We start from the raw sequence: 20,000 nt of genomic DNA, 5'->3' as shown, positions 1-20,000 counted from the left end.
CCATTAATTAAGTACTGGTAAACGTCAAGATAACAGCACCTTCTTTGCAGTGTCACCGCCACTCAGCATACTGGAAAATGCAAAAATTATAATTATCAATAAAAACAATAAGAAGAAGAAGAAGAAAAGATTTACTTCCTAAAAGAAGGAAAAATGGTCATGATATTACATTGCTTTGTCTTACTTGATGTCTGCTCCAGCTATCCAACAGCCTGGTTTAGCTGACAACAATACAATACTTTTGACATCAGGATTTGATTCTACACCTTGCATAACCTGACAAAAGCAATACAGTACCACAATCAAGTCATAAAAATTACAATTGTCATAACAGAGCACTGCAAGCATACATTGTATAATTATGTAGCTGTTTTTAGGTTATCAAAGAGCAATTTTAGATAAAGTACTATAAAAACAGAAAATGCAACACATGACAAGACATAATTTATACAATCAAATCAGCCAATCACATCATAAGCAAGTGCAGCCATATATTACACTGTACATGTAGACTGAGCAGCCAAGACTAGTATAACTGAAGTATAAATCAGTGAATGATGTCAGCTCAGCGGTATAGCCACGCCTGTTACAAATTTGACAGCAGAACAAAATGACTGCCAGTTTTGTCAACTTAATGCAACTTGTATTTATTTTCTCCATTTTTTTTTCTGTGATAGGATCAATTAATTTTGAAAAGTTGTGCAGGCTGCCTGTTGGAAGTGAAATTTCAAGGAGTTAAAATATTCACAAAACACTGTAGGAAAATTTTCTGGTAACACACACTCTAGACCAACTGCTGTTTGTACAATGTGTATGTGCAAACCTAAAAAAATCAGAATAGTATTTCCTAAGCAATGAAATCAGCACTATGGATGCTTCACATTATGTACTATTAGAATCATAGCACAGATGATGATAAAAAAAGCAACAACAATCAACCAGTTTTGTACCTCTGCCAGATCCCTTGTAAAGTTTTCTGATAAGACATTGACCTGTTTTACAAAAATTAATGTAAACAAAATGAATTTCGATACAAATACATAAAGCTGTCATTCTTATTGACACAACAAGCTACATACACATGTAACAAAATTCACGCTTAATTAAAGGTTGTCTTTAATAATAATTATCATTATTGGACTTTTCCCTGATATGCAAGTCAGATTTGAACTTGGCCGCATTTGATTGCACCATGACCACCTGCTGTAACTACACTCCAAAGGTACATGTACATGTATTTGAAATTGATACATGTAAGTAACGTATAGTGCTGCCTCAATCAGCTCCTAAACAACATCATTTCAGTCCTTGTTGTCTGTGAACATGTGAGAACAGACACTACAGTAGCTTCCATGGCATTGTAACCACGACGGTCACAGTGTTACCCATTGTAATTCAGTCTTACTACTGAGTGGTGAAATAAATAACTGTTATTGTCATTGTCATTGAGTCATTAACACTGTCATGAAGCTATTGACAGTTAGCAAGTTTTTCTGTAACAAATCCATGGGTTACTTACTCAAGTTGGGTAATGAAAAGTATGAGATTCACAATACCTTTGATCCAGGCGTATCAAATCTAACAATGGCCACTCCATCTGTGACATCACATTTGACACAGCTGTCTCCTTTCAAAACCAAAAGCAAGAAAACATATGGCCCCAGTTGTTCGAAGAGTGGATAGTGCTATCCACCAGATAAATCGCTATCCACTGGATACCTCAATTGGTTTTGCTAGTGTTTACCTGAAGGATAGCGTTATCCACCTTCTGAACAACCGAGGCCTGGTCTTTTGGGACCAAAGATGTACATGTAATTGTACTGGTTGATTATATTGGACCAACTGAATGACCATCAAGAACAATATTATTTGAAATTTTACTGCATCAAGGAGAAGAAACTTCCCCCAGCATTAGACGAACTTGCCTTCTCCCAGTGTCCTGGGTTTCAATTCCCAGGCTTAACCCTTTCCTGCCCAAGATTGACACTTACAGATTTTACTCTGTCTAATGCCAGATAATAATATTCTACTTGTCAATGGGGGCCCCTCAGACTGGAAAGGGTTTTAAAAGGTTGCAATGATTGGTCTAATTTGTTAATACTCGCAAAGGAGAAGTGATCCCTGGGGGTACCAAGATCCTGTCTTGTGGGCGTGGCATCAAATGTTTTTCACCCTAAAAGGTACCAACACTGCTCTTTAACACCTGAAAGGTATGAGGAGCACCCCTGTCCTTTTTATATGGGAGTCCCCCACCGCACCCCCGGAAGTGATCCTTACACTTAGTAGCTGGACAATGTATGCAATTGTACTTATAATGTTAAGTTATACATGTACACACCTGAAAAATTCAGGTGGATTCAATGGGATTTGCACTCATGACTTCTGTGATACCAGTGTAATGCTCTACCAACTGAGCTATGAAGCCACACAGTTGGGAGCACATCCCTGGTGAAAATCCTTAAAGGATCTTTAAAGATCTTCAAAGATCTTCAAAGACCTGACAAAGATCTTTAAAGATGAGGATCTTCACAGGATCCTTGAAGGATCTTTAAAGGATCTTCAAAGATTTTCTAACATTGAGGACTCTTGGGATGCTTCATCAAGATCCTTGAGGAAATTATCAGGATCTTGCAAAGATCTTACCAAGATCCTCACACAAAATCTTGGAAAGATCCTCAAAAGGCTCCTTGAAGATCCTCAAAGAGTGGCTGAGGATCTTACAAGGATCTTAAAAGGATCCTTGAAAGGATCTTAATAAAATCTTTGACAGGATCCTTAAAGACCATACTAGGATCTTTTGAGGATCTTTGAAGGATCCTTATAGTGATCTTGAAAGAAACCTTAAAAGGATCCTTGAAAGATCCTCAAGGATTGTATGAGGATCCTTCAAGGATCCTAAAAGGATCTTCAGAGGTATCTTGAAAAGATCTTTATCAGAATCCTTAAAGATCCTATGAGGATCCTTCAAGGATCTTAAAAGGATCCTTAAAGTGACCTTGAAAGGATCTTTGTTATGATCCTTGAAAGATCCTATGAGGATCCTTCAAGGATCTTAAAAGGATCCTTATAGTAATCTTGAAAGGAACTTTATTAGGATCCTTGAAAGATCCTACGAGGATCCTTCACGGATCTTAAAAGGAACCTTCAAGTGATCTTGAAAGGATCTCTGTTAGGATCCTTGAAAGATCCTATGAGGATCTTTCAAGGATCTAAAAAGGATCTCTAGAGTGATCTTGATCCTTCAAGGATAAGGATCTTATAAGGACCTTTATAGGAGTGAAGTGTATAAAATCCCTTAAGATCCTATGAGGTATTACGTACATGTACCCTCAAGCATCGTTAAGGCACCAAACTTTGAACATAAAAATAATCACGCTGTGCACGAATCAATTAAAAAGAAAACGTTTATTCTGATGTAATCCATTGATTGTCGGAAATATCAGTGACAGGTTACCTTGTTTGATGAACTCGTTATAGCTGCAGGCCGGGCCAGAAGCAATGTGAAACAATATACTCTCGAAATATCAAAGAATTCTCATAGGATCTTTCAAGGATCCAAACAGCGTGATTATTTTTATGTTCAAAGTTTGGTGCCTTAACGATGCTTGAGGGTACATGTACGTAATACCTCATAGGGTCTTAAGGGATTTTATACACTTCACTCCTATAAAGGTCCTTATAAGATCCTTATCCTTGAAGGATCAAGATCACTCTAGAGATCCGTTTTAGATCCTTGAAAGATCCGTGTCAGCACGTAATCCTTTAAAAAAATTCCAGGGCTAAAATACAGAATTCAGGGCCACATCTAGAGACTTTAGTGACGAATCGGCTCGATCAGTATCTTTTCACATTCCTTTAAGGGTTAATTCAATGAGTCTGCTATGACTTTTGCTCAATTTTTCTTTAAAATACAGTCAGATGAATTGGAGGGTTGTAATCCTCCGCCATCTTGGATAACATGCGAGAGATAAGACTGGAAACTAGTGAGCCATTTTCCTTTTGGTCAGCAGTCACCAACGATGTCTCCTCTTACAGTTCGGCGGTTTTATTCTAAGTTTGAATCAAGGAGCATAAATCTTATGATTCATGATTGTTTTATCCTTTAATTACTGATTCAAAACGTGGAAATGCGTACAGCAATCCAAATACAAAGGTAGGCGCTAATTATAAGCAGATAATATTTGAGTTGATGACTTATTGTCCTTAAAAATGACGATAGACTAATTCGGCTAACTCAACCAATTCAAATCTCTTGGGGTTAAGATTCTTTGTGTTTAATTTGCATGACAATGAAGCATTCACATTTAAAATTATATGGAAATACTGGAAAAAAGCGTTTTATTCCGAAAAGATTTTAATTACGTACAACATTGAGTTAGCCGAAATTCGAACTTTTCAAACTTCAAGTCCCAAAATAATTTGACATGTACAGGCAAGGATTATAATTCGCCTTGCTTGCTATAATACTGTAAAAAATAGGTAAATCTTTGACGAGATTACTTAATAAGGTTTACATCAAAGAGTGGTTGTTGCAAATTATATGATTGGCAAAGGATCCCTTCGATTCTCTTACGTGTCTGAGGTTCATAGCAATTTTCAAATTAAAGGTTAGGTGATGCACATTTATTTTCACTTCCACAGCATGACTTGCGAGTACATGCGGAATTCATGATAATCAATATGAGTAATTTGCCCTTCAGGGCTCGAAATTAACGAAAAAATCCAGTCGCATTTTGCGATAAGATACGAAAATTTAGTCGCAATTTCGCAAATTTTAGTTGCAAAATGGCCGCGCTACATTGTGTTGTAAGCGGTTTAGCAAAAATATGAGCCCGCAATACTTGTGTGTAAAGAAACCGCTGAAAATGGCGAATGATCGAAGGAATGCAGCTGTGCACGTAACGTCGCAGCTAAATTACCCGACAATTACGCTATCTTCAGAGAAAATTCACGGCGAGAAACAAAATAATTTTGCATTTATTAATTTATTCTAGCAAAAGTAGCGGCAAAGTGGCAACTGCTAACCCTTTTGTTTCGAAAGAGCGAAGGTGACAACAAGTCGCAAATTTGCGACTTCTCCAGATATTTAAGTCGCAAAGGGAAAAATTTAGTCGCAAATGCGACTGTATTGGTCGCAATTTCGAGCCCTGCCCTTATGGTTTTGTTCTTCTTTCAGGATGCATATACATAACTGCAAAATATTCAGAAACAGTTCTCAAAAAGCAGCCTCAGCCGACAATAGCACCAAATACTGAGTGAAGAAAAAAATTAGTAATAAAAAGATAGATAAAATAAAATAAATACAAATGTGTTAGGTAAAATCAAACGTTATTGTTGTAGTACATGTACTTGTACTTGCAATGTTTCTATTTTGCTGTTTTTCTAGGCTACAATTTAAGATTTTTGTCTTATTTTTAAGAAACATTTTCTCGATAAAAATGGCTGTTTGTGAAAATATTTTGAATATTCCCAGCCATATCTTTGATATTAATGAGTACTTGATAAAAACTGTATGAGTATCTATATTTTTTCTCTATTGTTTCTATGATTATTAATATACATTCAAGTCATATTATAGGTAATTTTAAGAAATTGGTTTACTGTATGCAGCTAGACTTTTAATTTATAATGGATAACCATGTGACCAAATAACTTCAAAAGCTACTATGATTGTCAGTTGAATAAGATGTGAGCAAAGTTGTCACAGAGTTTCAATGTTAAAACAACAATGTTGTCAAAGGCAACTTGATCCACGTCAAGTCTGTGAAAAACAATAGTCAAATGAATACATCATTTGTTCAGGTTTGTTAGATTTTTATTGTATTCTTCCCATCCCTTTGACCCAGGAGTTAGTGCACATTTTTGGATAACAAGCCAGGGGGATAAGCCTTACCAAACTTCACTTGCATCTTACTCAAGTGAGAATCGTAGTGTGTGGCTGTTTTTCATTCAGTTCAATAAAGAATGCTAGCAAATAAAGTCAGATATTGATTTCCCATGATTCATTGTTGTTATTTTACTTCAATCATACTTAGCATTATAACATAAATAGTTTACAGAGAAATGAAGCATTTTATGTATTGAAGTTTCTCTTTTACAGAAAGAAAGCTCCTTTTTCCAGGTGTTTAAATAAAATAATTTTGTACATCAAATTGCAGTCCAATAAGGGCAATTCAGGGTGAGAAGGTGGACAATAAAATTAATAATCTTGCCTAAGTTCCTGTAAAGTCCTAAATGATATTTAAACATAAACATCCTCAAGGATCTTGCACATGATCTAGGCAAGGGTTTTTGAAGATCCTCAAGGATCTTGCACCAGATCTTTGAGGATCCTTAAGAATCTTGGATATGGTTTTTGAAGATCCCCAAGGATCTTTGGTTGGTTCCTTCAACATCCTCAAGGATCTTTGATGATCTTCAAAGATCTTGGTAAGGATCTTTAAAAATCCTTGAGGATCTTGCACAGGATCTTGGACAGGATCTTCGAAGATCCTCAAGGATATTGGACAGGATCTTCGAAGATCCTCAAGGATCCTTGAAGATCTTGGCAAGGATCTTTGAGGATCTTGGCAAGAAAAGCTAAGATCTTTAAGGATCTTTAAGGATCCTAGGTAGGATCCTTGAGGATTTGAGAAAAGATCCTTAGAAAGATCCTCAAAAAGATCTTTGAGGAGTCTTTAAGGATCTTCAAAGATCCTTCAAAGATTTTCACCAGGGATACATTAAATATATTTAATACTCCTATAGCTACAGTACCGTGCAAATGTAAATTGACAGTCTTGACTCGAAACTCTATCCGCGATCCTAGATGTTTTCGAGAATCGAGGATCGAGTTTCGAGGCTCGAGGCTCGAGTTTCCAGTTTCCAGGATCGAGGATCGAGTTTCGAGACCCTCGAAATTTTTTTTGAGGATCTCGATGAGAAATCTCGAGGTGAGGTGAGACTTCTCGAAAGCAAAACAATAGCGTTAGACAAAAGCTTTTGACACGCGGCCGCCTTTAATATTTGCAGACATTCAGTATCAAATTACATGTCTTTTTCACGATCGCGGATCGAGGATCGAGGATCGAGAATTGAGTTTCGAGCATCGAGCTTCAAGGGACTGTCAACTTACATTTGCACAGTACTGTACTCCAATTCAAGAGATTTTCTTCAGATACCTCAGATTTCAATTAATGTTTCCTTTCGATAGACTACTTCAACGATTTGGCAGCCATTTTAATTTCTATTCTTTAAAAATATAATAATGAGATGCTCTGGGGCAAATTAATTTATATTTCCCCCTGGGTATCCCATAATAACTATTGCAACAATAGAATTCAAAATAGTCACCATATCGTTGAAGTTACGTCTATTAGTAATGTATTGATATTATCCACATTTTCACATCAGCTACAACTTTTTTCTTATTTTAATTTATTATTTGGTATCTTGTATTTACATGTACACAATCACTGACCAAATGAACGGGAAAATATTTAGAAAACAGGTTACGTTGCAGTTGAATTTATTTTTCTCACCTGTTGCAGTTTGGTTGGAGCGGAAAAAAGTCCCTAAGCCAAGAAAACAACAAAAGTGAATGTTTTTGTTCTTAGAGAAGAAGAATTCAATTATCAGGATAAAGAGGATTCCCTGACCTCTTGTCATAAGTCAAGAAGATGATGGAAATGTTTATGAAAGGGGACCACCATGCTTATTTGTACTGTATAACCCTAAAAGATACATCTATTTCAGTCCATTTCCGTAATAGTCATACAGGTGCATATGCCCACTGCTGGACAAAATAACATTGAAATTTTGGGTTCAATTTTTTTATGACTTCAAGGTTGTGATACTAGTCTTGTTGTCAGGCTTCATTTTATTGTTTATTAAAATAAATTTAATCTATTTGAGTGATCCCATGACGACAGATCCTTTTTCCACACGTTTTGCCTGAGTTCTTAGCTCTATGTGACCAAGAGGGTAAAGAAAGTACTGTATAGTATTATTATTATTATTATTATTGTATTGTATCATTCTATTGTTACAAAAGCAGGTGCTAACTTCAATAACGGTAATTTAACGGGACAGGCAGTCAACTCTAAGGATGTGAGAGCGTGTGACGTCGCGTTATTTTGAGACAGTTGTAACGGCCGATTCAACTAATTGTGGAAAAATGTTCCATAAAAAACTTCAAATCGCAATGTTTCTTTTTGAAAACGCATTTTATGGACAGCCAGATAAATAAAGATTTACAATTTTGTCCCTCTCGGGGAAAATCTGCACTTTTTGATTGGTTAATTTGTTTTGATCAAATTCAGTGGTGCGTGACTTCTGTCCACATAATCTGGCAATAACAAAAACCTGAGCAAAGATTGAAAATCGAGCAGGATTTTGAGGTTGCAGAGCTGTGTAAATTTGATGATTTTTCACAATGCTAGTAAAATTATCGACTTTCTACGTGCCCAAAGTTGGGAGGCAAGCGACCTTTGGAAGTGGGAGAAATTCGGCTAAATTCTGGAGGCACTCGGCCGTGAGTGGTGTTTGAAGTTGCACGCCTTGTCTATTTATATTGTATGTGACGACCCGTGTGATCTGAAGAGGAAATCGAAGCGTCCCAAAAACCCATCAAATCACTCAGGACAACGCAGAAAATAGTAGGTGAGTGAACTTTATTTATCTGGCTGTCCATAAAATGAGTTTTTGAAAAGAAACATTGTGATTTGAAGTTTTTTATGGAACATTTTCCTCGATTAGTTGAAAAGGCCGTTACAACTGTCTCAAAATAACGTGACGTCACACGCTCTCGCATCCTTAGGGTTGTCTGCCTGTGGGACAAACATGACCAGGCAGCCAGCATTATTCGAGTTATTCTCAACCTGCGTGTCGCCAAGAAGGCACCAAGTCAGTGTACATTTTTCGTGAACAAGAAAGTTTTAAAAGTACAAACTTGAAATGGCAGCAACTTAAAAGCATAAAAGCTCAAAAGCTTTGAACAGAGATCTCTGTTTGTAAGGGTCTAAGGTTAAATATTCTAAGGGGTAGCAACTGGAATAAAACTTTTTTAGAGAGACAATAGCTTTTCTTGCGAGTAGCTTGGGGGGGTGGATCTGCTGGTGTGGCGATCTTACAGAAAAGTACACATAAGCTTAATTCCGAGAACTTTTGTGGAAAGCACACTTTTCTCGTTTGCTAGTCACTTTATATTCTCCTTCTCAAAAAATCTTCGCCTTAATCTCCCCAAATATGTAAGGAAAAGGAAGAAAACCTCGAAAAACTTAAGAATAAAAGAGCAATCGTGAGTAGACAATATCAAGTCAATTTTCTTGAAGTATGCCGTAAGTTCCACGTGAAAAACTTCTGCAACAAAAGTGAAAGTGTCTCAGAGCAATAGGCTCACCTGCATTGATCGTTGGTAAAAGACGTCTCTTAGCGGAGACTGAAACCTGCCTAATTCCCAGCCGGAGAGCAGAAGAGAGCATTGCGATTACTCCAAAAACTTTCGGGAACTTTCACATTAACTGGGTATTCCTGTTCACCTCCCGTCTTCAAACTTCTGCGGGGTTTTCGCCTATTCACGCATGCGCAATTGTCAACGTAACGTTTTGCCCGTGATGCCCTTGGCGCGGATAGGCTCAAAGTTCAGTCCCGTTCCCAGTTCACTAAGCCCTTGAATGACCTTTGAACAGTCCATGATTCTTGGAGTATTATAAATAATTTCCATTAAATCAATCAAAAGAGCTTGAGAAAGAACAATAGTGACAGCTACAAGAACGTTATCAACAAAATTAATATAAATTCACATCACTCACTCATAATTTTTTCGATCATAATTTTAAAGTTTTTCTTGGTGTTTTTATTTACTATATCAATTTGTGTATGAAAGAAATGTTTATTTGAGTCAAGTGATCCTCCCTCTTATCTGGGCAATTTTAGGCAATGATTTATTGTACATCTCCAGGGCTGCATACATGCCAACTCTCCCACATTATCCGGGAGACTCTCCCGGATACGGAATGAATCTCCCGGTCTCCCGTACGGGTCATCAAATCTCCCGGATAAAAACGACTCTGGAGACTTTGCTCCATTGGAGGCTCAAATTGTATCCCCAAGTGGAAAAAATTTGATTTTTACAAACTCGTTTCATTGTTTGTTGATGCATTTCTTCATTACTCTGAACAAAACAAAGCTCTGTTTGTTATCACAGCCATATAAATGATTGATTGATCAGATCTTTCCGTTTAACCAATAAAAATTATCGACATAAGTGCTTTGTTTTCGGACCGCAAATTTCCTGTTCAAAATAGATTATTCTTGTATTCTGAAGGACTGCTTGGGGGGAAGGGGTAGGTGAGTGCGTTTTTTGGGGGAAAGGGGGAATGGGTGAGTTAATAGTGGGGGGGGGGGGGGGGGGTTGGGGAGACCAGATGGAAAATATCTCCAGATGTTAGATCTCCAGAGGTTGGCATCCCTGGGGCTGTCAACTCTTCCGGACGGCATGACTATTCCAGGGGTGGGGATAGTGTTTAGGCCTAAGGTTAGCATTGTTGTAAATAAAGGTTTGGGAATAGTCATGCCACTCCCAGATAATCTGGGAGACTCCAAATTTTGGACCGAATCGGCCCGATTTCAAGATTACGATCTAAAATTTCACGATTGATAGCAGCAGTTTGTCATTTCTAGTGAGAATCCACTCTGATCACAACAATCAGAAAAATTTTCTGATACTGTGTTTTTTTTAGTTATAATTTTATTAACATCGCTAATAACAAAATTCAAACATTTATTTTCGTCATAAACTCAAGTAAACCGTTCTTGCAAGCAATTTGCTATTTATATTGACAGATTAGAATTTGAGGAAATGTTGCAAATTATACCAATAACATCTTTTTCGCAACTTTTTTTACTTTTGCCCAGGTCGTGTGACAGTGTAGTTTCTTTTTGCGTAAAAGGCGCAATACTGTAGGAATTAAGTCATCAGAACTGATGTCACAAGTGTTATGAAGTCATCTATTATCCCATCCCTGTCAATTCCCAATAGTTTGTTGACACTCTTATTTCTGGTAACATTATCAGTGGCGTCTCAGGTTTTATTTATTGTAAGTAGTCACTAGTGTGTACTGTAAACAATATTGCCAATTAATAAAAAATAAAATAAATTTTAAAAATTCTCAAGAGTTGAAGAGTTTGGGGGTTGACAGCCCTGCATCTCTTATAGACACCTGAAAAATAGACCACATCCAGCCTCACTTTCTTTTATAGGCCGGGAAACAAAGCACACAACTGTAAAATATTTTACAGTTGTGTGCTTAGTTTCCTGGCCTATGAATGAAAGTGAGGCTGGTGTTGACCTTGTTTTGATAAAAAAACTCACTGCTTTTCTTAGGCAAACTCTTACTAATTAGCATGACAACATCATCATTAACATAAGAAAAGGAGGGAGGTCTGTATCATAATAAGGTCAACACCAGCCTCACTTTCATTTAAAGGCAGGTAACTAAGCACACAACTGTAAAGAGGTCTATTCGCCCTCGTCACACGGCGGCCATATTGTCCCGGGAGACCAAAAAAGCTTTGTTTTACCACGCCAAGCCTCACCCCTATGGTTTCCACTGCGAGGCTTGGCGTGGTAAAACAAAGCTTTTTTGGCCGCCGTGTGACAAGGGCGAATTGTCAAGGTAGTGGGAGAATCACTTCACTCTTTCAGGTCATGGGTTTGAGTTGCATTGACGCCACCCGAATTTTCTACAAGAGACAATCGCTTAAATTGTCCACAGAAGTGCAAGGATCACTTCACAGCTCTTTCATTAATTTGTGTTCTAACTATCCAGGAATCAATCTTCAATAAAATATTGATTGTTGGGTACTCACTACATAGTTTACACTGTTTTGATTTTCGGAGAAAAGGAATTGGCAACTCAATTCAATTAATTATTGTTCAGTCGAAACTGTTAAAACAGTAAATGTTTCAAATTGTTTAAAATTACTGTTTAAAATTTTAAAAACGCAACTTGTGTGTTTCTCTCTCAAATCCCCAGAGATGGCATTTCTTAGCTTCCTGATTTCAAAAATTTTTCTCACACCTCCCTTGGGAAACGGGGACTTTAGCCCCTTCACAACCTCCACCCGGTGCTAACATTACTTAACCACATGCTTCAAATCTTATTAAAAGTATCAGACCGTTCAAAGTCCATTGGTATCCTGTACAGGTCAAGTTTTTGCCTTTCTACCGCCTCTCTTCGTATTTTGTATTATAGCTTAATTTATCCATACTTAATTTACTGTGTTTCTGTGTGGGGACTGACCTATAATTCTAACTTAAAAAGAATAGTTACTTTCCAGAAGAAAGCAATTAGAATTGTTGCTAAAGTTCCCTTTGATTCCCATACAGATCCTATTTTTCGAGATCTCGAAGTTTTAAAATTTAGTAATATTGTTTTGTTTCATTTAGGCAAGTTTATGTTTTTCTTCTCTAAAGGTTTACTTCCGAATTCATTTAATGACATGTTTACACTGGCTAATTACATTCATCCTTATAACACTAGAAACTCATCTAATTCCAATTTTTATATTCCATTAGTTCGAACTAATATACGAAAATTTTCAATCCGCTTCCAAGGCCCTAAATTTTTCAATTCTCTTGACAGTCAAATTAAGTCATCTGGATCTACCGCTCAGTTTTGCAAAAACCTTAAAAGATTTCTTCTTTATCGTTAGTAGCATCAAATTCTTTGAAGTATTTACGCTTTTGTATTTTTGTGGATAAATGTGTGTGTGTGCACTCTTTCGTCTTTTAAATAATATATTGTATTACGTCCCAGTGCTATCTTAAACTTAATTTCTTAGTCTAATTTGAGGAAGCCCATAGCTCCATAAGCTCTTATAGTTTCTTTATGGGCTTCCTCGCCTTTTTTACAATTTTTTGTATTTTGTTTATTAAATTGGATACATTATATGTAATCATGGCAAATAAAAACCTTGAAACCTTGAAACCTTGAAGTATACTGCCATGAGATACACTGACTAATAAAACAAGGCATTTTTCTTGAGAACCCAAGGAGCTAATTAGTCCTGAGGAGGGACAATGAGCACCCCATCATTTAGCCTGCATAGCAAGCGTTTCCCTGGGGCACAGAAAAGAACTATTGAGAAGCAGGCATTTTCGATGTTTTGACCATGCAAAAACCCAACAGAAATGCTTGCTACACAGGCCACCCATCATTCTTATGCAAGTTTCACACCCCGTCAATATCCCAAACCCTGCAAGGAGAATCTTTCAACTTCACACTTTATTTTCATTTTTTTATTTAAGTTAGACACTTCACCTTCTTACATTATAACAAGGTTTCAAGGAAACGTAACGAAACAATAATATTAAAGTGGTACTATGATCAAAAAGTCACATCATTTTTGTTGTCAGATTTTGAAAGTGTGTTTGCTTAAAACCTGCCTTGCAAAATTTTGAGCTTTTATTTTTATCCAAAGGCTGTTTACTTTGAGTGGAAGTTTTGGATTTCACAGTCCGCCATTACTCATATTCAAAACTGACCGACTGAACCTCAGCGGGTTGGATCTAGGGAAAAGTGACTTCATTCACTCATTAGCTTAAAATTTCAGTGTGTAAATGCAGTTTATTATGTATGCAAAACATGAGTTTAAAAATCTGAAAGCCCGAAACTCCTGAGCTGAATATTAATTCAGTCATGGTACAAACACATTGCATTCTTAAACTACACATCGAAAGTCTTTAACATCATTTTCTCCTTGATCCAGCTCTCCCAAGATTTTAAAGTAAGTAATGGCAGACAATTAAAAAGGAAAATTTCAGTTAAAATAAAAAGGTCTCTTTTTTTAATTAAGGCTTAAAGAACTAGGGTCACTTAGTATTTAGTTAACATAGTTTTGAAATCCAAAGAAAAAAGAGATTTGATTTTTTTGATCATAGTACCATTTTAAAAATGATTAAAAAATAAATTGGGTACTTGTTAGGAGCACAAGAATATAACCCTCAAATTACTTCTTTATTAAGCTTAACTAGTGCTATTTTATTAAGCTTTATATGTAACTCTTACATTATTGTTCTTAATTTTAATTAATTACTAGGAATAGAGGGTAATTGAGTTCAATTTGGTTGCTTATGGTTTTGTATAAAAGAAACGTACATTATTTTTAACATGGTAAAAATTGTAACCATAAGCATGTGTTCCAGACACACACATACAAGGTTAACAGTAGATGTGCCTATGTTGAATCAAAAGTGTCTATAGATTTGTTTTGAACTGGTCTTTCATTTAGAATTGCCTTCAGTCTTAATAAGAAGACACTGTTAGCTTTGTTGTAAAAGCAATCTTTAAAAAAATATCGCATTCTATTTTTTTGGGTCGTCATTCCTTATAGCTCTGTGAATGAAAACAAACATACAAAGCAGGCTGCCCTCAGGGTAAGCATGTACCCTAAAAGGTACCACTAAAGCTCCTGCTGTGGACCTTTTGAGGCTGAGCACCCTAGGACGTAGCTTTTTTAACCCCTAAAAGGTACAACGAGTGCCCCCGTCTTTTATATATAGGAGTGCCCCCCCTCCCCCGGGTTTTAACGTCACTTGTGTCTTGGAATACAGACTATTAACGTCACAGTGTCCCCCAATGCAAGTCCTCAAGCAAGCATAAACACCTGCCGTTACCTTATTGTTGCAAATAAGTAGCAAATGCTTTGATGTAATGAGTCACACAACATGTCACACAACAATCCACAAGTAAATTCCCATCAATTGTTGACTCACAGAGCCTTTGATCTCAAAAGGAGGATTCCAAACCATTGTATTCAAGAAGCCCTGCCAGGGAGGGGGGGTCATTTGTCGTGCTGTTGCTACTTTTAGGCCAAGTCGCTTGATGGAATTTACCCTGGAAGAGCCTCATTCAACCACACTGCTGTCACTGCTAGCATGAATATTTGCCCAGAAGGCTGGCAAACTAACACTCAATGCTAGAGTTGTGACATCAAAATAGTGTCTTCCTAAGTTATAGGTCACAGCACTTAAGAATGGCTCTCCGAAGATATAGACTGGTATGTACAAAAAAACAAATGCCAGCACACAGCTGGTGCAAAAGTTATGTGATATGCATAACCATTTAAGGGAGGAATTCGTTATGCTCTTATGATTCCCACACTCGGGAAAACGCAGACTTTTTCTGCGTTGCATACCAACAAACAAAACAAATGATAACATTGCAAAGGTTGTAAACAGATATTTTATCTCTTTCCGACCACAAAGAATTATGAAAGGATGCGAAGGGCAGTTTCCATGTTTCAACAGAGGAACGATTTCTCTGAAACTGTTTACAAACATTGCGCCCAAGCCAACACTTATCCAGCACCAGCTTGCACAAAAAGCCATCTTCCGAATCCTTTCCTGTCCTAATTCTTGTATCTTTGGATTTGTCCCAAAAATAACAACTGCACTGACCGAGCAGAATATCGAAATCAAGTCTTCCACCACAATGAATAATCTGCAAAAGACAGGATTCTTAATGGTCCATAAGAAATTCCCTGGATTTAATGTGTATCCAAAGTAAGGCCAAGGAATCACTAGCAAAAGATGAATAGCAATGCAGACCTTCCAACCCTCACGGTTTGACCGTGAGACTCACGGTTTGGGATGCCGACTCACGGTCTCACGGCTTTGCCTCTTAATCTCACGGTGAATCAGAAAGCCTCAAAATTGCCAAACAATTCCGGAAGGCATGAAGGGATATCGAGAAATCTGTGCTCATAACAGCCGAATTCATCAAAACTAATTTGTGAGGGAAATGGCGGCAATGCTAGGCTCAGTCTCCAGCCGTGGGTGTCTCGTTGTGCCCGCGATCCTCCCCTCTCACCGTGTTTTAACTTCAACCCTGATGAGAATCTTCTCAGCTCTGCGAAAAAAGCAGCAAAATAGTACAACAAAGAGCACTAATAAGGTAAAGAATACTCTGAAACAAATAATCTGTCGTTGTTGTTTTTATTTGACGCATATTAAGTCTCCAGGTTTGAGGTCCTAATCTCCAGGTTTTTCTGGGCTTTTTTTGAAAACCTCCAGATTTGCCCGTGATAGGGGTTGGAAGGTCTGGCAATGTTAAATATATTTGAAGTCAACTGAAGTTTAACCAGATTTCTCAAAGCATAGAGGTTGAACCACTTTTCCTTGCTTTGAAACGCAAACTTCACGTTCATCCAGAAACCAACAAAAAACATTGAGATAAGTAATAGCTCCATGCATGCACCGGAGATCTTCGATATTTGCCACCTGTTGAGGATCTTCTGAAATGTAAACCGCTGTACCAGTATGATGATGTTCCTGAAATGATTTTCGCTGAAGAATTAACATTCAGAAACCATTTGAAAGGGTCCTTTCATATCATTTGATAGTCTATGAAGTCTGCGCGGCCGGAATGCGGAAAATAAAAAACGGCTACAACCGATCCACCGTCATGTAAGCTGCGCCCAAAGTCGCGCACAGCTTTTTTGGCGGGAAGTTTGCCTTTTAGGCCGTGTTTACAAGCAGGTGGGGTAACCCTACTGCTAGGTTACCCTAGCAGAAGGGTCAAAGATAGCCCGGGTTTACCAGCAAAATTTCAGAGGTAGGGTTAAGCCTAGTTTTCATACGTCGGGAAAATCCCAGACGATCGGGGATTTCGCAGTTTCCCGACCGTCCCAGATTTTGCCGACTAATGAAAACCATAAATCGTAGACATCCCCGATAATCTGCGATGGTCGGGGACGAATCGGGAAAATAGGAAGCGTTTCTATTTTCCCGACGTGTCGCAGACTTTTGCGATCGTCGGTGATCATTCCCGACATATGAAAACTCAAATTTGTACTGTCGGAGACGTCGGCGATGGTTTTACCTCGTTACCAATCCTCGAAATTGCAAGTTTCAAGGTTTGGCGAGCTGTTGGTTTGGCGCACTTTCCATTTATCTGGGACAACCGTTTCGCGATTTGCAGATATGTCGGCAAAATCTGGGACGGTTGGGAAACTGCGAAATCCCCGATCGTCTGGGATTTTCCCGACATATGAAAACTAGGCGTTAACCTACCACCCGGGACAACTTTGCGTGCTTGGTAACCGCCAGCATCGCAAACACAATGAAAACCGCTAAAAAGTTGTCCCGGGTAGGCGAGTTGTCCCTAGCAGAGCGTTTACAAGGCAGCTAGGGTTACCCTAGAGCTAGGGTAACTCTAGCACTCGCATAGGGTTGCCCTAGCGCCAGGGTAACCTTAGTTGCCTTGTAAACACGTCGATGAAAAAGAGAAGAAATGTATGAGTGCTAGGGGAAACCACTCACTAGGGTTACCCTACCTACTTGTAAACAGGGCCTTAGGAAAACCAGCGGAAATTCTCATTTTTTCAAGCATCTTAGTTTTTCTAAAAATTGTCGGGATAATTGTGATGTTACTTGCTTCAAAATTATTGATAATACTACTTCTTTCTATCGACTAAAAATCAAGGAGAGCTTCCAGATTGAGCGGTTGAAACCCAAACTTAAAAATTGATCATGTCGGTTTAGCATTACACTTATAAACTTTTACCGTTATGTCAGTTGTAGTTTCTATAATACTGTTGGATAGTTTGAATTTTACCTACTTGTAACGAAGATTTAATCTACAGAGAATCATTGTATTAATAGCTGTGATCCTCGCAGTTACGAACGCAATTTTTGCAATTGCGTAAACAAGCCTGAAAAATTCAGGACCTCCTTTCATCGTTGATTCTTTCCTCACGGGAACATTAATTTTAGAACCCACAAATGACCAGCTCCCAACGTCAGTGGTTTCATAGCTCAATTGGTTGGAGCGTTGCACAGGTATCGCAAGGTCACGGGTTCAAACCCCGATCAAGTCCTGAATTTTTCAGGCTTCTTTACGCAATTGCAAAAATTGCGTTCATAACTGCGAGGATCATATCTTCACTTGATTTCATATCCACAGTTTATATATGATCCATTTCATATATAATTTCATCGTTGATTCATTCCTCACGGGAACATTAGAACCCACAAATGACCAGCTCCCAACGTCAGTGGCTTCATAGCTCAGTTGGTTAGAGCGACATGAGCGAGTGATCTTGAACTTGGACCTAAAAAATTTAAAGGACTCGACAAATAAAGAATGAAGTCCATATGAATCAAATTATTGGCAAATATCGTTCATAGAAAACAGCCAAGTTTCGAAACCTAAACACAGTCGACACATTTCGATTTCCGCTCTTTGACAAACGTGTAACTAAGACATAAATTATTTTCGATCTCTCAGTTAAAGGGACGTATAACAGCATCGAAGCATTTTGGGTAGTTATAAGGATCCTTTAAGAAAGAAAGTAAACAAAAGTCAATGATTTCGTGTGTGCTTTCACAAGACATTTAGCGAAAAAACTCGGTAAAACAACCCAGAAATGTGTGCATAGTGTTAACACTGTTGAAACTGAAGCTGTTTCCCCATAAAATTGTCTTTTCAAAGATAAGCGTCCAAGCGTCGATGTCAATGCGCCACTTAGAGGCCGCGTAGTGTGTACCTGGTGATCAGCCTGGCTGTTGCAATCATGTTTGTTCCATTCAACTTGATCGTTAAGCTTTAGGTATTGGGTAACGATTGTTCCTTTTGGAGATCTGAGATCTCAGTAGTTATTTCAAGTTTGTCGTTCTTTTCAGCAGCCTCTGTAACAAGCCATGTTGCTGTTTCTTTGAAGCGGATGCACGCAACGTTTTGTCCATTCAAGCATCGCCTCATAAAAAAGAGGGTGTTTGGAGCAGCTGTTACGGGTGTTTGGTTTACAGCTCCCCTGTATACAGCCATCGCTTTTTCAGCACATCGCTTAGATATCACTTTTTTCTTTCCCCTGCAAGATGCATACGCCTTGTCCCTAATTGGTTATCTTTCTATTATCCTTCTTTCTTACTCGTCCATCGTTATTGAACTTCACTGTGGAACTCATCCTCAGCATCAATGTGCCATCAATAGAGAAAGAAAACTGACCAAGACACTGTTCATTTTAACAATTGTATCGGTAATACTATTGCTGTCCATTGGAATTCTCCATATTGTTCTTACGTTTCTTCAGGCGAATGGTTACAAACCATTTCTCATCAAACAAGGTTCCATTTAACATATTCCCTATATTGCTTATTTTACGCAAACTCTCTCATAAATCCATTGTTATATGCATTTAAAATGCCACAGTTCAAAAGAGCTCTGTTTTCATTATTTCGTTGTAGATCTCGCTCGCCGGAGCCAGATCAGGTTTTTCCTCTTAATGACATGAAAGTTCAGTGTTAGATTTCACTCAGTCAACTGATGAATATGTGTTTGCCAAGTATTTTACAACTGAGGGTTTTAGATTTTTGTCCGACTTCTCTTTTTATTAAAATTGCAAACACTTTATTTAAGTTAGGGTAAAGGAATATCTGTGGAAATGCATGCATGCTAAGATTGGTCCATTCAAATATATTCAAGTTTGAGTAAGGAATTGTTTGCTCTGATGTCTTCTGGTTCGATAGTCACGTTTGCGATAAAACACTAATTTTGTAAGCCTACACTGAGTTTAGAGATAAATAAAGTTGATGTTTATATGTATGTATGTGCATGTGTGTGTCTGCAGCAGGGGCTGCTCTTGATAAAGTTCGTGGAACGATCTTGTATTTCGGAGTTGTGGCAATTGTCGTATTGTTCGACTGTCTAATAAAAAGTAGGACTGAAAAATATAAATATTAGGCCTAGTACCTCATCATGCAGTTAACTTACACGTTTGCTAATTTGAGAAAACTCGGAGCCAAAAAACTGTCTCGAGACGAATTTACAGTCCAACGCGTCTTACTGTTGCCAGCCAACAAACTTTCACATTGGACAATAGTGCGTGTTAATACTTCAACTCAACAAGCCGCAAATTTGTCGAACTGAAACATAAAAGAAAAATAGTAAAACTTCCAGCCTCTCAGGCAGTATTCCAAATATCTAAAAATATACTCTTTGTTATTTTGTATCCAA

The 20,000-nt window shown here is 37.8% G+C and overlaps 2 protein-coding genes across 2 annotated transcripts in view; both read right to left on the bottom strand.

The window, feature by feature from the left end:
• Positions 1-9,542, bottom strand: part of LOC137984681 (trifunctional enzyme subunit alpha, mitochondrial-like) — a 48,722-nt gene extending 39,180 nt beyond the window's left edge. The window contains exons 1-6 of the mRNA XM_068831923.1: positions 9,380-9,542; positions 7,521-7,553; positions 1,557-1,627; positions 951-992; positions 185-276; positions 40-70 (exon numbers count right to left, since the gene is read on the bottom strand). Coding sequence (XP_068688024.1) covers positions 40-70; positions 185-276; positions 951-992; positions 1,557-1,627; positions 7,521-7,553; positions 9,380-9,461 — 351 coding nt within the window. The 5' untranslated portion in view covers positions 9,462-9,542. The remainder of the gene's footprint in view (positions 1-39; positions 71-184; positions 277-950; positions 993-1,556; positions 1,628-7,520; positions 7,554-9,379) is intronic.
• Positions 9,543-13,314: 3,772 nt separating this feature from the next.
• LOC137984539 (uncharacterized) lies at positions 13,315-16,220 on the bottom strand. The gene is made up of 3 exons (XM_068831706.1): positions 16,064-16,220; positions 15,920-15,930; positions 13,315-15,621 (listed from the first exon to the last, which is right to left on the bottom strand). The coding sequence occupies exons 1-3, from the start codon at positions 16,210-16,212 to the stop codon at positions 14,891-14,893; spliced, it is 891 nt and encodes a 296-aa protein (XP_068687807.1). The 5' UTR covers positions 16,213-16,220; the 3' UTR covers positions 13,315-14,890.
• Positions 16,221-20,000: the final 3,780 nt, after the last annotated feature.

This window comes from Montipora foliosa, chromosome 14 (assembly GCF_036669935.1).
Source record: "Montipora foliosa isolate CH-2021 chromosome 14, ASM3666993v2, whole genome shotgun sequence".
NCBI lineage: Eukaryota > Metazoa > Cnidaria > Anthozoa > Scleractinia > Acroporidae > Montipora > Montipora foliosa.
The sequence above is the reverse complement of the archived record's forward strand: the minus strand, read 5'-3'. Positions and strand labels throughout refer to the sequence as shown.